General features: G+C 42.1%; 1 protein-coding gene across 1 annotated transcript in view; it reads right to left on the bottom strand.

The window, feature by feature from the left end:
• The window catches only part of LOC120535995 (hemicentin-1-like), a 222,098-nt gene that overhangs the window by 61,225 nt on the left and 144,662 nt on the right, over positions 1-16,211 (bottom strand). Inside the window, 4 exon segments of the mRNA XM_039764259.1 lie at positions 11,517-11,681; positions 12,661-12,782; positions 15,306-15,462; positions 15,665-15,792. Of these exon segments, the coding sequence (XP_039620193.1) occupies positions 11,517-11,681; positions 12,661-12,782; positions 15,306-15,462; positions 15,665-15,792 (572 nt within the window).

The raw sequence follows: 16,211 nt of genomic DNA, 5'->3' as shown, positions 1-16,211 counted from the left end.
CGGGGTTTGTTTCCTGCCTTGTGCTCTGTGTTAGCTGGGATTGGCTCCAGCAGACCCCCGTGACCCTGTAGTAAGGACATAGCAGGTTGGATAATGGATGGATGGATATGGCCCCCTGACTGCTGCACCCTAGGCCATGGCCTAGGTTGGCCTTATGGGAAATCTGACCCTGAGCGTATTGAATGTACATGGGTTATACACAGAAAACATGGCCTCATTCAAGGAACCGTTGTGTGATGTGATTCGTCACTATCCGCACCTATGCAATCCAACATTACAAGAAAACACAGAGATGGCCACAAATATATGGTAAGAAATTGTTCAGACTCCGGGAAAAGACGAACGTTTGTGTGGGCAGAAATGAAAATAATATGATAATATAGGCAAATATTTTAATTTTTCTGCCTGCACAGATGTTCATGATCATCCAATATTTGCAAGATTAATATGTAAAGGCAAAGAAAAAACTTTGTGGGGGTTCTGTAGCCGTGCAGTGATGCTCAATGAACGCTTGTACTATAAACAGAGGGTGCGCATTCTTCATGCACAACCGTGGCTGCAACTTAGTCCGAGTATAAAATGGCCTCAAGATGTGCCCTCATACTTGGTGATGAGCAAAAGAGTTTTGTTTCACATACGCTGCACAAATCCAACCATCCATCCATCATCCTATCCACTATATCTTAACTACAGGGTCACAGGGGTCTGCTGGAGCCAATCCCAGCCAACACAGGGCGCATGGCAGGAAACAAACCCCAGGCACAGCACCAGCCTACCGCAGGGCACGCGCACACACACACACACACCAAGCACACACTAGGGACAATTTAGAATCGCCAATGCACCTAACCAGCAGGTCTTTGGACTGTGGGAGGAAACCAGAGCACCCGGAGGGCACCCACGCAGACACGGGGAGTACATGCAAACTCCATGCAGGGAAGCGAACCCAGGTCTCCTAACTGCGAGGCAGCAGTGCTACCCACTGCGCCACTGTGCCGGCCGCCACACATATACAATGCAAAAAAAAAATTCAGTATGCGATTTCACAATCGTAAAAGTCACTCAAAAGACTCTTATGGGTTTTTAAAAGTTTTTCTCTGCATGGAAAAGAAGGAGTATTGCGTCTTAAAGTCCCATTCACACTTGAGAGTTAAGCTGCATTTTTCTTGCAGTCAGTGTAGCCAGCAGCACACTGGTACAGTCAGGTTCACGGCACTTACTCACATCCCCACACAGGAGCTCAGTGTGTTTAAAAATGCTGCGTGCTTTCTGCACAATGACACACCAAAACACACCATGGTGCACATTGTTTCATTTTCTCTACAGGAACATACACTGCATGGAAATCTCTCCCTTGCTGTTATCTTGCAATTGCACTTTCCTGTTTCTTGATTCCTGTATGTGAAATTGAGAATATCCACGCTCCAAGTACTCTCGAGCTTCAAATGTTGTTTCTGCTTTCAACAAAGCTTTCAGACTGCAATCGCCAAGATTGTCATCATAACAGGCAAAAGGCAAAACAACCACAACACACATTTCAGCAAATTTTCTACACCAGACAGGAAACGAGTCTGGTGATGTTTCCTCCTTAGAGATATTTGCCCATAACTCTTTTCATGCTTTGAAGATGACTGAGATTATGGGCCTCGTGGGATCATGGGTATGTGGCAGACGTGCTCGGCTACCAGGGTTCAACAGACTCCAGCAACCTGACCCTTGACCCAGAGCTCAATAAGTGTATTGAGAAAGCTGCTACTGCCGTAGCTAAGCTATCCAAGTATATGTAAGAAAACAGCAAGCCCACCAATATCTCTGTTCACGGCCTGTGTGAAAGGCATCCTCCTCTATAGCAGTGAGACCTGGTCCACCTACTGCATGTACAGTGGAACCTCGGGTCACGGACGTCTCAGAACACATACAAATCAGGTTACGACCAAAATGTTCGCCAAACTGTTCACGACCACACACTTGGGTGACGAACAAGCCAGTTTCCCTTCCGGTTCGTATGTGCTGATGATTTCCGCACATGTTCAGTCTCTCCCTGTACAGTACATTGTTCTCGGTCAGACGTGCATCGCACAGAGGGACTTTACCTCAAAACTGCAAATCTCCTCTCCACCCAGTTCCTCCTCACTTCCTTCATGCCAGAACTCGACTCATGCAAGGTTAGTTTTCTTGGTTGTTTATGGTTAGTTTTTGTATAAATTACAGATTTTTCAAATGTTAATTTTTTTCCCTGTGCTTAAAACTCATTAAAAAAAAAATGTTTACAGAGAGCGGTTCGTAAGGCTATAGCGTGAACTCTTGCAGTGTTAGTTTTCTCTGTTCAAGGTTTTCTCAGTGTTACTCAATGTTTTTACATTTAGTTTACTATTACACTGTGCATTCTACGGTATAATTAACTATTTTTGTGCTTAAAGATCTTAAAAAAAATATATTTACATACAGTTTGTATGGTCTGGAACAGATTAATTGTATTTACATACAATCCTATGGGGGAAATTACTTCGGGTCACGACCAAATCAGGTTGCGACCAGAGTTTTGGAACAAATTACGATCGTGACCCGAGGTTCCATTGTACACCAAGAGCACCACCTTAACACCTTCCACTTCCATTTCTGTGCCAGATCCTCTGCATCTTTTGGAAGGATCATGTACCAAACAAATATGTCCTGGAGGAGGCCACTATGCCAAGCATGACTGCCCTCCTCATACAGAGAAATTATGTTGGCATAGACATGTTTATTGCATGCAAGACAGTCCCAGCCATATCCTGTATGAAGACCTTGTTGTGGGTAGGACACCCAGTGCTGCACTACAAAGATGTCGGAAATTGTGACTTGAAAACTGCTGGCATCAGCGTGGACACATGAGAAGAAATGGTGACTGATCAATGTGCCTGGCAATTGCTATATGGACAGGCATCACCGCAGCAGAAGAGAAAAAACTCGAGAGTGGGCAAAAAGGAGGAAATAAGGAATGGTGGCCACCCAATCACAGCCATTACAAATTATATGGAGTAGCTAAACCTAGGACTGTCACTCGAGAATTCCTTGTTCAGCCAGGACTGATGCTGCTCCAAACCTAGCTGAGACCTCAACTGTGTGCATCCACTGTCTTATCTAGACATATGGAAACAAGAAAAAAAGATATTTATTTAAACAGTAGGCAACGGGCAGATGTATTTGGAAATACATCTTGAAAATGCTTCCAGATGGGAACTTAACATCTTTCTTTCGGTGTTAGTGGCACAGATTTTCTTGCAATGCTAACTCATTGTGAAATAAAGCTCTGTGCTTTTATCTCATCTTATTTACTAAACTCGCTGTTCCTGGTGAGGGTCAGGGGAGGCAGCAGGCCAAGCAGGTTAGCCTAGATTTCCCTGTCACCAACCTCAGATTTCAGCTCTTCTTGGAGAATTCCCAGGTGTTCCCAAGTCTACTGCGAGAAACAATCCCTACAAGCATGGCCTGGGTCAGCAGCAGGTATCTGTCTAGTGGGAATGCCCAAAGCAGCATAGGGGAGCCACCCAGGTGGCATCCTTTCAACATTCCAAAGGCATCTCAACTGGTTCCTCTTGATCCAGAAGAGCAGCAAGTCTACTCTGAGGCACTCCTGAATCACACAGCTTCTCACTCTTATCACAAAGTGTCACCCCAGCAAACCTGAGAAGAAACCTCATTTGTTCCACTTGTACTTGCGTTGTCTTTCTTTTGGTCATTACTCACAGCTTGGGACCATAGGTGAGGACAGGACTGTAGATTGACTGATAAACCAAGAGGTTTGTCTTTAGACTTAGACTTAGACTTTAGGGACTTTCAAAACTTGACTTGATGTTTTTTTGGAAGATTACGGGGCTTTGCTAACCAACCCCCGGGTCTGCCTCTTTGAGGTTCTCCCACTCGCTTATGGGGTTGCGGATGTACAATTTAAACAGATTGTTATTTTCATGAGAATTGTTACATATGCCTAATAGAAATAACTATTTTACATTACAGCGAGTAATTAACCATATTAAAAATAATAAAATGTAATAATTTGAAAGTAAATTATGTTTCATGTTGTGTTAAGAGTTATTCGTTGTGTAATACGATTTTGTTCTATTTGGCTTTGAAATTAACATGCAAATACTTTTTAAACTTACACTTTTACTGTAAAATTTCAGCAAAAAATCATTTTTTTAATTAAACTTTCGTCAATATCGCATTGAATTTTGATTCCGTGTTTGGACTTTCATCGTGACAACGCAACGTATAACTGCACGTGAGTGAATATCGTTTCTTTCTCTTTAATAAATTAAATAACTTTTTCGAATGTTTGTCTCTGAGATTTGTTAATTGTCTTTGCAAATGCTATTCTAAAGGCAAACTGTTAACGTTTTATTACGAATGACATATCAAGGTCTCCTTTGGTGTCTAATGTTATCCCTTGAAGATGTACAGTACTACATTACCTTTCTTGGATAAATTCTTCTTTCTACAGTAATTCATGCGGTGGAAGACAAGACGGTGTTAATGACTGTAGATATTCTTCGTGATATTGTAAATTGATGTTTTCATCTTCCACACTATCACCACCAACTGTCTCAGTACAGTCTATTGATATGCATTTAATCAAATGCCGTGTAACCGATCAATAGTTTTCGCATTAATTTGTTTGACTTCATTGTTTCTCAGTGCTAGAATTGCCCATGTACTTATTTCTTCTATTGATAACCCTTTGTAATGAAATTCTTCAATAAGTTTTAGACATACGTCTTCATTAATAGGGAACTTAGTGAGGAAAACGTAAAAATTTATAAGAGCTGAGAGATCAGGAAATGTGTCTGACAAAAGCATTCACACAAAAGAGAGGTGAGAGGACCGTGTGTGTGGATGAATATGGTGGAGAGGAGGGCGGGACTTGAAAAAATCTCATGGCCAATGTCTAGTCTTGCGGGACTTGAAAAAATCTCTTGAAAAAAGTCTTGTCTCAGGATTTTTTTTATATAATAGAGAGAAATAAGTGGATAGGACTGGCGAGCTTTGTTGGGCTGAATGGTCTATTCTCATCTAGATTGTTCTAGACTCAGCTCACACTTCACCACTATGGACCGGTGCAGTGCATGCAGAAAGCTGCCACTACTCCAATCTGCTTGTCAATCTCAGTTTCACTCACAAGATCTTGAGACACTTGAACTCCTTCACTAAAGACAGTTGTCCTCCCTCACTCTTTTCCAAGAGAGAACAATGACCTCAGACTATGAGGTGCTGATCCTCATCTCAGGTGATTCACATTTGGCAGCACATCAGCCAAGGGCATGCCGGGGGTCACAGTCAGATGAGTGAAAGAGGATAACATCATCTGGACAGAGTAAAGATGATACCCCTATCCTCTTCAACTAGACCCCTTCACATTCCTTGGCTGAGCCTTGATATCCTGTCCATGAAAACCACAAATGAGGCACAGCCTTGACGTAGCCAGAAACACATAGTGAATGAATTTGATACAGCGGCAAGAATAAACAAATCATTCAGCAAATCATTTCTCAAACATTTCATAATGAACAATGAATTGCATAGTCAATTATGAGATCCATTAATGCTTTTGTTATGTCTTGGGCAGACTCATAAATGTGTTCTAGATTCTGGAACACATGAAAAAAGGCATCTAGGCCCACCTTCACAACATCATCCTCAAAACAATTCTGCCATATCTGTTTATTGTCAATCCTGCTGTCCTGGTGGATAATGTAAGCTATTGTTTTGGGATCTTTCTTTGTTAAGCGTCCATTTCCATTCACTTTCTGGATGAAATGTGATTACAATGAAATGCATTATATCCTTATAAAGTTCCCCATGTACCAGGACTTATTTAAAACATGCCGGCAGTGGCTTTTATCTGTCACAAATTATGCTTTTTCCCCATACCTTACATGTATTGTAGTCTACCACCTGATTTTATTACTAAGAGGTAATTGTTCATAATTTGTTTTCTCTTTAAAATCTGAGATCTTGCAGCATGAATTCAGCACTGAACCCTCACTTGATTAGGATGAATGACACATTACAACTAAACATCAGCTCTTTTGAACAGTTCACTGTCCCGTAAAAATCTGTTTATTGTATTGGAAAGACTTCATGTGCCAGTATATTTACCATGAAAATGATAAGATTATATCTGTATAATATTCATCAACTGTGGTGTTTATATTGTCAGGCTTGGGTCACACAGTTGCACAGATTCATTCAGGCTTTTCTAGAAACATTTCTTCTGGGGGAGAAGAGAGACAAGGCAAAAAGACAAAAGACAAAAGGAGAGCTGCTGTACAGGCTTTTAAACGTTCGAAGTGCCGCACAAGAAGCAGATCATGTGGCACAACAGCAGCAGCAATCCAGCAGCTAATCAAGCAAAGAGGAGGTAAAAAAAACTGTATTTGTTTCCGATTGTATTGCCGTTTAAGAGGGCATTTTGGAGGAGCAACCGCATCCTCTAGGGGTGCGTTCAGCCCCCCCTCTTCACCATATATAAGAAGTTCCTACTTAATGATAAGATTTTGTTGTCAGACTTTTAATCCATCCAGATATTTTGTGTGGTGGACAGCCGGGACCCTTGCCTAGCCAGGATGCCTCCACGCTGGGAGCACCGGGGAGCAAGTATGGCCAGAGCATTACCTCCCCCGGAATGTTAGATGTCAGCCCCCCTGGGTTGTAGAGGTGCCTCAGATCCCCATAGTGCTTCATGGGAGTTGGAGTTTGGTACTGCCTTGTGGGGATCCGCGGGCACAGCCAGGGGTTGCTACAATTGCTGCTGAGCCCTGGAGAGCAGTTCTTCCTCCACAGCCAGAAGTGCTGCTGGAAATACATCATCAGACACCTGGAGCACTTCCGGGTGTGGAGGAAGAACTGCTCTCCAGGGCTCAGCATGAGAGCAGAGTTAGAGGAGGAGGAGGACAAAGATTGCTGAAGAGGAGTGGATGAGAAATAGACAAAAAGGACTGAGAGATAAAAGTAAAGAAGAAAGAGGCGTTAGAAAAACGGAAAGGAAAGTTTGTGTTTGGGCTGTTGGACAGTGTAAATAAATAAAATCACGTGTGCTTTTGGTATTTGCGCCACTAGTGCCTGTCTGTGTCGAGGTTGGCCTTTACATCTGGTACCTTGACTCTACTCCATTGGGCCCCTGAACAAGGCCCTTAACCTGCAGTTGCTCCGTCCTGCATTTGACGTTAATCTGCATCCAGCCCTGCAAGCAGGTCCTCCAACCTACAGGGCAAACTCGAGGGTTGGTGGCAGGAATGGCACTACAGCTACTGTAAAAAACCTCACACTGTTCAGTGTGGTGCTGAGGTGTCACCCGTTGCACGACTGCACTCAAATCTCAATCTGGGTGGTTCACTGAACGAATTGAGCTGCTCATACGTCATCCTACATCAGATCTGGTGTAATAAAGCATATCTGCTGGAACCACTGCAGTGGTGATCTGAGTTGTTATTTAAAGGAAACGGCTCCAACATTACCTAAATGTGTTAAAAATCCTGGCTCGTAACATACAGAGAAGAAAAAGAAAAGTGAAGTGACATTCATCAGATTGAATTACTGCGCAGTGTCATTTTGAATTATTCTCAATTCTACCATTGTGTGGTTTTTTTGAGCTCCTTGCCAACATTCTATTAAGTTTTGTATGGCTTTGGCCGTATTGTATATGGTTGCTATGCCAGTTGCTATTGTGACTCAAGGGTCGTGGGACATAGTAAGTCATCATTGCTGGATTACAAAAAGATTCATCCTGGCATTGAGATAAAAACAAAAAGCCTTACTTTTCTTATTGACCCCTTGCTTTGCATTTTTCAACCATGTTTTTGCCTCCCATTTGTCTCCGTTACTTTATGTTGCAAATACCTTGAACATAACTGGTGTTCAGAACTTATCTCTCTATTACTGTATATAAAGAAATCCTGGGACGTGATGAGACTTTTTCAGAGAGATAATTTCAAGTCCCACGAGACGAGGCTTTGTGCCAAGAGATTTAACTAGGCTTGGGGCCGGAAATAAAAGACAAAGAGTAGAAGACAAAGTAGAACGTCGTAAAGAGGTTCAAAATCGTTGGTGCAATACACATACAGACCAGGTTACAGATTATGTACCAAGATTCAAAAGTCTCAAAAACTGATAGTAAAGATCGTATTAGCGCTAACAAATGGAAATTATTACTCGGTGAAATAACGGAACAGCGAAAAGAGATTGAATATATGGACATGACAGAAGTATATAGATATTGTTCAGCTTTAAACTTTAAGTCAGAAACTTGTAGATCGTCTAATTTGTGTTGCCATGAGGGAAAAGTAGTGTTTCCTCCCAATGAAGAGGCGTATTCACAAGAAATAAAAGATTAGTTGTATGGTGAAAGTGAAACACCCGTGAGAGAGAATTTCAAGCTCCACGAGACAAGACTTTATGCAAAGAGATTTGGAAAAGTCCTCCCCACATCTAAAACATTTACAACCACGCACACAGTTCAATCATTTCTCAGTTGTGTGAATGCTATTGTCAGACATATTTGTTTTAGAGAGAAAGAAACGATATTCACTCACGGGCTGTTATACGTTGCGTTGTCACGATGTAATGCCGAACACGGAATCAAAATTCAATGCGATATTGACGAAAAGGTAAAAGTAAAAAGAGATAGAATATATGGACATAGGTGACATGACTGAAGTATGTAGATATTGTTCAGCTTTAAACTTTAAGTCAGAGACTTATGGATCCCAATGAAGGAGCGTATCCACAAGAATTAAAAGATTTTTTATTTGGTGAAAGTGAAATCCACAAACACTACAGGCAAAATATCAGAATCTACAATAATCTGTTCGCGTTCACAACATTCAATGCTCAAAACGTAGATTTACATGATTCAGGACCATACCCTATGAGAATCTCTAGTCCCGCAACAATTAAAGCTACAACAATCTTAATTTCAAAGAAACCACAATTCGGTCAGGTTTATATTTATGATCACGGAGAAGCAATGCAACATAGAAGCGAAAGAGTTAAATAATCAGATGTATTACAAATTCTACAATAATAGATACAAATCCATACGTCCAAAAGTGTCGCACTTTACATGAAATGTATCTGAAAAACACGGACAAAAAAGTTTTCTTGGATTCCTATATGATTCCGAAAAATCACCCTCGCATATGTAATAAACCAACATGTGACGAATTGTCAGCGATAATAGTTTCGAAAGACGGAGATAAAGACAGAGTTGATATTCGTGTTTATCCAAAAGCACAGCACAATTCGTTGCAAGCGGCAGATCCAGGAAATGACGAGCATATAGGGCCTGCACGGGGGTTGGCAAGCAAAGCGACAAGTGGGCAGAGCCCCCTAGTATCTAAGAAAACAAGGTGCAACAGGAGACTGAAAGCACTAAAGGGACTGGTAAAATCAAAAGCAGTCTGGGATTTCAGAACCAAAATGTTAACTTGATTTCTTTGCTCATTAACTATCCTAATTCTTCATGGAGTTTCTTTCGTCCTCTTTTTCTGAAACTGATCCGATACTAGGTAGTAGGTTGCTGTGTATAGTTGGAGCATGATGATCTCCATGTCACATGACTGGCAATTCACCAAGCAACAATATCTATCTATCTATCTAAAGAAGATGGCTATAGCCATCAAAACGAACAATTCTCAAAATGGCAGACCTGAGAAAATGAACAATTCTCAAAATGGTATTATAGCCAGAACATCCATCCATCCATCCATTTTCTAACCCGCTGAATCCGAATACAGGGTCACGGGGTCTGCTGGAGCCAATCCCAGCCAACACATGGCAGGAACCAATCCTGGGCAGGGTGCCAACCCACCGCAGGACACACACAAGCACACACTGGGGCCAATTTAGAATCGCCATTCCACCTAACCTGCATGTCTTTGGATTGTGGGAGGAAACCGGAGTGCCCGGAGGAAACCCACGCAGACACGGGGAGAACATGCAAACTCCACGCAGGGAGGACCCGGGAAGCGAACCCGGGTCTCCTAACTGCGAGGCAGCAGCGCTACCACTGCGCCACCGTGCCACCCTATAGCCAGAACAATAAAACTTAAAAACAAATGTTAAAAATAGACGAATATCCTCAGAAAGAGAATATATACGAAATTTTGATGGGTGATGTATTACACTTCATACTTTTTTGAACTTCTGGTTTAGAATTTGCATTGAGCTTTGAGTACTCTTTTGTCTTGTCCTTCATCTCCAGATGTTTTAACTCCCCTCTTCAGGGAACACCAGCCTTTTTTATAGCCCAGGTACAATAATCTTGGTTTCTGGATTTTTGTATTGGGTGTTTGTAGTTAGACTTTGGTTATCTTTTTGTCACACAAAAGCTCATGAACCACTGGACCTTGAACCTTGATCTTGGTCTTAATCAAGAGCATATGAGGTGATATGCATAATGTGACCCAAGAATGCCTTGCTGGTGCCTGCAGCTACCAAGGCCACATAATTCGTCATTAAGTCCATCTCGTAGCAAGCAGCGGTACAGTATTGTGCCCTGGTTGAAAGGAAAATAACAGAGGCACAGGCACGTGATGGTGCTGACTAAAAAATAACTACACCAAGCGCTGCTGACAGTGGTGCATTCTGTACAGGTCAGCTGATATTATTCATTGCAAATGCAATGACAGAAAGTCATAAACAACCAATGAATTGCAGGAGGGGGCTTCCTCTACTACATCAGGGGTGGGCAATGTCGGTCCTGGAGAGCTTCAGTGGCTACAGGTTTTCATTCCAATTCAATTGCTCAATTAGAAACCAATCCTTGCCAATCTCAGACCTTATTTAATTTCATGGCATGTTAATCTGCAATGCAAGGTTCTTATATCGTAGATTTTTTCCTTTCCAAGGATATCAGGAACCTTAAGAAGCAAGACCGCTAAAATGACACATTAAAATGTCACTTAAGCAAAATGTGCTTCATCAGCAATAATTGACTTCTCTTTAAGAGACTGGGTTGGAACAAAAACCTGCAGCCACTGCAGCGACCCTCCAGGACTGACATTGCTCACCCCTGAGCTACACCATAGGGCTTTAGGTCCTCCACACAGCGAGTGGCACTGCATGCTGTGATCACATGGCATGGCTGTCAGGAAAAGAACCACAGCAACATCTGATGGCAGTGAAGCACATTGCACAGGCCGACAAAGGTAGTGGCAGCCTAATCAGAATGTCATGGAGTGATGTGTTTCATGAGAGTGCAAAAAAAAAACAACACGTTTATGAGGACCAGAGGTCAGAATGTTCCTTAGTTTATTATATTTTCAAGTGCTGTCTTCCTGACTTTTGATTAGGTAGTTATTATTTCTTTTTTTCCTTTCTTCTAGACCTTTTGTATTTTTAATTTCTGTATTTTTTGCATTTTTGTACTTTTGATTTCTTGTTTTCTTTTGTTCTTTCTTATTTTGTTCAATAAATTAAAATCATTATAACTGAGGCGCCCAGACCCGAATGCCATTTCCTTTCACCCTTATGCTCACCTGTTGGCAGGACTCTGTAATCGGCTCCTCTGTTTCCCAGCCGGCCTCCTCCCATGGTCCAGGTAACCACAGGCTCTGGCTGACCTGTAGCATAGCAAGGAAGGACAACAGCTGCCATCTTGGTCACAGTGATATCAGGTGAGTCATCTATGATGGTTGGAGGCACTGTTTAGTAGAACCAAAGAGAACAAACTTGATGTATTCTTTCAATACGAGAGCCTTGCTATCTGAATGAATACATAGTGAGGACAATTGTTTCCGTTTAAAAAACCCACCCATTCATTTCTAATCCATTTATCTAGTTCAGGTTCATAGAGCTGGTATGAGTGCAAAGTGCAGCTGGATGATAAATTGGACTGGACTGCTAATACTGATGCTCTGTGTAAGAGAGGTCAGAGCCGACTATACTTCCTTAGAAGGCTGGCATCCTTCAACATCTGCAATAAGATGCTGCAGATGTTCTATCAGACGGTTGTGGTGAGTGCCCTCTTCTACACGGTGGTGTGCTGGGCAGGCAGCATAAAGGAGGACGCCTCACACCTGGACAAACTAGTGAGGAAGGCAGGCTCTGTTGTAGGCGTGGAGCTGGACAGTCTGACATCCGTGGCAGAGCGACGGGCGCTGAGCAGACTCCTGTCAGTCATGGAGAATTCACTGCATCCACTGAACAGGATCATCTCCAGACAGAGGAGCAGCTTCAGCGACAGACTGCTGTCACCGTCCTGCTCCAATGATAACTGAGGAGATCATTCATCCACCACACTATGCGACTCTTCAATTCCACCCGGGGGGGTAAACGTTAACATTATACAAAGTTATTGTCTGCTTTTACCTGCATTTTTATTACTCTTTAATTTAATATTGTTTTTTGTATCAGTATGCTGCTGCTGGATTATGTGAATTTCCCCTTGGGATTAATAAAGTATCTATCTATCTATCTATCTATCCCAGCAGGACTGGTATCCAAGGTAGGAAACAACCCTGTACAGGGTACGAGTCCATTTCAGGACACGCTTAGAAACATGTGCAATGTAACTGGCAAAATGTTGTCTCTTAATGTTGCTGTCCCAAACTACCAATAACCAGGGTCCACATGTCTTTCTCTCCCCTGTCTAAAATAAAAGCTTGCTGCACTCTGACTCACCCTGCACTGAAACATCAATGGTCCTGCGCTCCTCTCCAGCCTCATTGGTGGCCGTGCATTCAAACACCCCTTCATCTTCAATGGTGGGAGAGGTTATTATCAGGGAGCCAGAAGCAAGCAATCTGCGAAAAATACACAACATTTGAATGAGTTGTACAAATTATAAAACCACAATGTGGATGATAAGGAAGTGAGTAAGATTAGCCAGGAATTGATTAAAACAGCAAAGCCACTGTTCATACTGCAGCTCAGTTCTGATAGGTTCCCTTCATATGACAAAACATTTTAGAGAAGTGTAAACAGTAAAATATTAATTGGAAAAAAATCTTTTCAGATCATATTCAAACCACTTTGGTATGTGATGCTGTTATAAAAATATTGCAACTTGTGTTTGACCACTTGAATCAGAAGTGTCTGGAAATTTACTCTAATCAGCTGGACATCATGAAGATCATCTACTTGAGTCAGCCTGTTGTAGTCTGCACTTGCATAGCTGATGAACAAACAAACCTAGCAATGGCAACGAGGTTGGACAGTTTGTGCCAGCCAATACAGCCCAATTGCTGTGTATTGACTGGAGGAAATCACGTTCCTCAAGCAGGTATTTTTCTGAGGGATTCTTGAAAACAAGAATTGATGTAAGCAAACAAACAATCCCCTTGACATTTTGAAATTGTCCAACTATGGATTTGTTATACAATCCTCCACATCTCACTCCCACTAGTTCTGGGTCTTTTCTCAAGTCCACAGGTTTCTACCTACTGGTACAGCAGTGATAAACGAACTCAGTGTAAAGAAGTAGCACACAGCAGGAACACTGTTTGGTATTCATGGTGGTCTATTAGGTCACTTCTGCGTGATGAATTTGTGTCTACAAGTGTAAAGACGCAGGCCAGATATCTTTACACGCTCACTTGAAAAATTAGCTTGAACAACTGAAGAAAGGGGTGAATAAGAGCAAAATTCATAACTGAGTCACTTTTATCTGTAGTTGGAGTGTAGCCAAATGTATTGCATGTGTTAAGATTTTGTTAGAACTAAAAAATCTAAAAATCTCGCTCCAGTGACTGCTCACACTGCACAATAGAGTTGGTGCTCAAACTGTTGTGAGATATGGCCGGCCGTTCATCACGGCCAATACAATCACGCCGCTAGATGGAGCCCTTCCGGCAGCATGGAGGTGCCCCGAATTCCAGCAGGGCATCATGGATATTGGAGTTTTCCTTCACAGCCCTGCTGGATACCATGGAGGCTGCAAGGGGATGCTGCAGAGAGGCTCAGAGACTTTTATGTGCCCTATAACTCGGAAGTACATCCTGGTCACAGGGACAGAGGAAATGACGTACTTCTGGGATGAAAAAGAAAAGCTTTTGATCTGACCTGGAAGTGCTAGGAAGTCACATGGACTGAGGGTTCAGAGGCACTTCCGGGTCAAGGACTATAAAGGATTCTGGGAATTTCCATACAGCTGAGCTGAGCTGGGAAGAAGGGTGGCAACGCATCTGGGAGAGTGGAGGATTTATTGATTATTATTATTGTGGAATTATTGTATGAGTATTGTGGAGTGGAGGGTGCTTTGTGCACATTATTATTATAAAAGAAATAATATTTGGACTTTTGTCTGGCGTCTGGTTTGAGGGTTTAAGGGGACAAAAGCCCCCCCATCTGTCACACTGTCCATCACATCCAGTCCACCTGACATACCATGACATGGGTGATCAGAAATTTCTGACATGAAGAAAGTTCTTCCAGTCGTATGACAGCCCAATTGTAGCCTGTAATCGATCACTGCAACCGCTCTCATACAACATGTGAAACAATGACCGGGCCGGAAATTTGGGCTGCCTAAAAAAATGAGTTGGCAACTGCAAATTGTGCCAAAAATCATACAGTGTATGGCCAGCATAAGAGAAGGTAGCAACGTTAATAAGGAAACGAAAGGCAGAGGAGTCGTCAAATAACAGGCAATGCGTAAAATACCAGAAGCGGTCAGAAGATCATTTGGAAAAGCGCAAAACATGAAAGAACAATTAAGGTAAAACAATATTAACAAAAGGTCCTAATACTAATGGCATTTTAGAAGTGTTTTTGACTTTCACTAACACTAGATAGAAACGGTAGAGAAATTGAACAGAAAGATCTAATACCCCGATGGCAAAAACTGTACACAGGATCTTTTATAGGCAAGTTAAGTGCAACCTTTCGAGGCAACTCAGGCCCCTTCTTCAGGCAAGATTACATTCTGCATGAAGAAGGGGCCTGAGTTGCCTCCAAAGCTGGCATATTGTAATCTTTTCAGTTAGCCAATAAAAGGGGTCATTTTGCTTGACTTCTCACTACATGCATAATGGCTAACACGGTACAACACCCTAGTACTATAGGCAGGTTAAGGTAACACAATGTGTCACATGAATGGAATTGTCAAAGAAAATGGAGGTGACCAATCAATAAACAGAGCACAAAAGGGCAATGTCACAATAATAAAGTATCGATCTATCTATCTATCTATCTATCTATCTATCTATCTATCTATCTATCTAATGATAAAATCATGGAAAAAGTCCTAAAACAAAATATGAGTGTATAAAAAAAGTTCAAAATAGAGAATTAGAGCCCTTAGAAGAAAGATTACAACAGCATGTTACCTGTACTTATTCTGATAAGGGCTAAAATCAAGAGGAATTCCATTTTTCTTCCAGGTCACCTGTGGTCGAGGCATGCCAGTGGCCTCACAGCTCAGAGGAGACCGCAGGTTAGCAGTTAGGGTGACATTGACAGGCCCAGACAAGATGGATGGGCTAACTGGAAAGAAAAAAGAAGATTTTTAAAAACGCCTTCTTGAAGCAGCAGTGTGGAGGCTGATTGGTAGAGTGGCCTATGACTTAAGAAGCTGGAAGCTGCTTCTTGTAAAGAGACTGGTTACAGTGGCAGTCTGAGGTCATGAGGAAATGCTGGACCTCCATTGTCCAACCTGGGTGGGTTGAAGTGATTATTTTATAAGTACCATAAACACGAAGATCGACCCCATTATGGGCTGAGCCTGCTGCGTTCGAAGCGGTGCAGTAATATCGGCCCACGTCCAACAGCTGTACTTCCTTGATCCTCAGGGAGCCATCTGGCAGGAGGTCGAATCTGGATGGTCAAAAGACAAAAAGATTTGTGAGTTTTTTTTTTTTTTTGGTGCAATAACTCAATCTCCCTTTTAAGCTGTTCTTCACTTCTAGGACTACCAGGAGACATCTGAGCTTTTTTATACAATTAATATCTGCTTAGCTGAATTCAGGGTCATGTTTTGGGGGGTGAAGCCTATTTCAACAGCACCAGGTGCAAGGCATGAAATAAGCCTGTACTGGACACCAGCGCCAGCTCATACACATATACACTGACACTGGGCAGTTGAGAATCTCCAAGTAATCTAACATACACACCTTTGGGGTTGTGTAAAGAAAACAGGACCACCAGAAAAAAAAAAATAAAAAAACCCACATGGGCATGGGGATGGTGTGCAACTCACACAGACAATGAAAAGATATGGGATTTGAACTCATAAT

The sequence above is a fragment of the Polypterus senegalus genome, chromosome 9 (genome assembly GCF_016835505.1).
Source record: "Polypterus senegalus isolate Bchr_013 chromosome 9, ASM1683550v1, whole genome shotgun sequence".
NCBI lineage: Eukaryota > Metazoa > Chordata > Cladistia > Polypteriformes > Polypteridae > Polypterus > Polypterus senegalus.
Note: the sequence above shows the minus strand (reverse complement) of the source record. Positions and strands in the feature narration are given on the sequence as shown.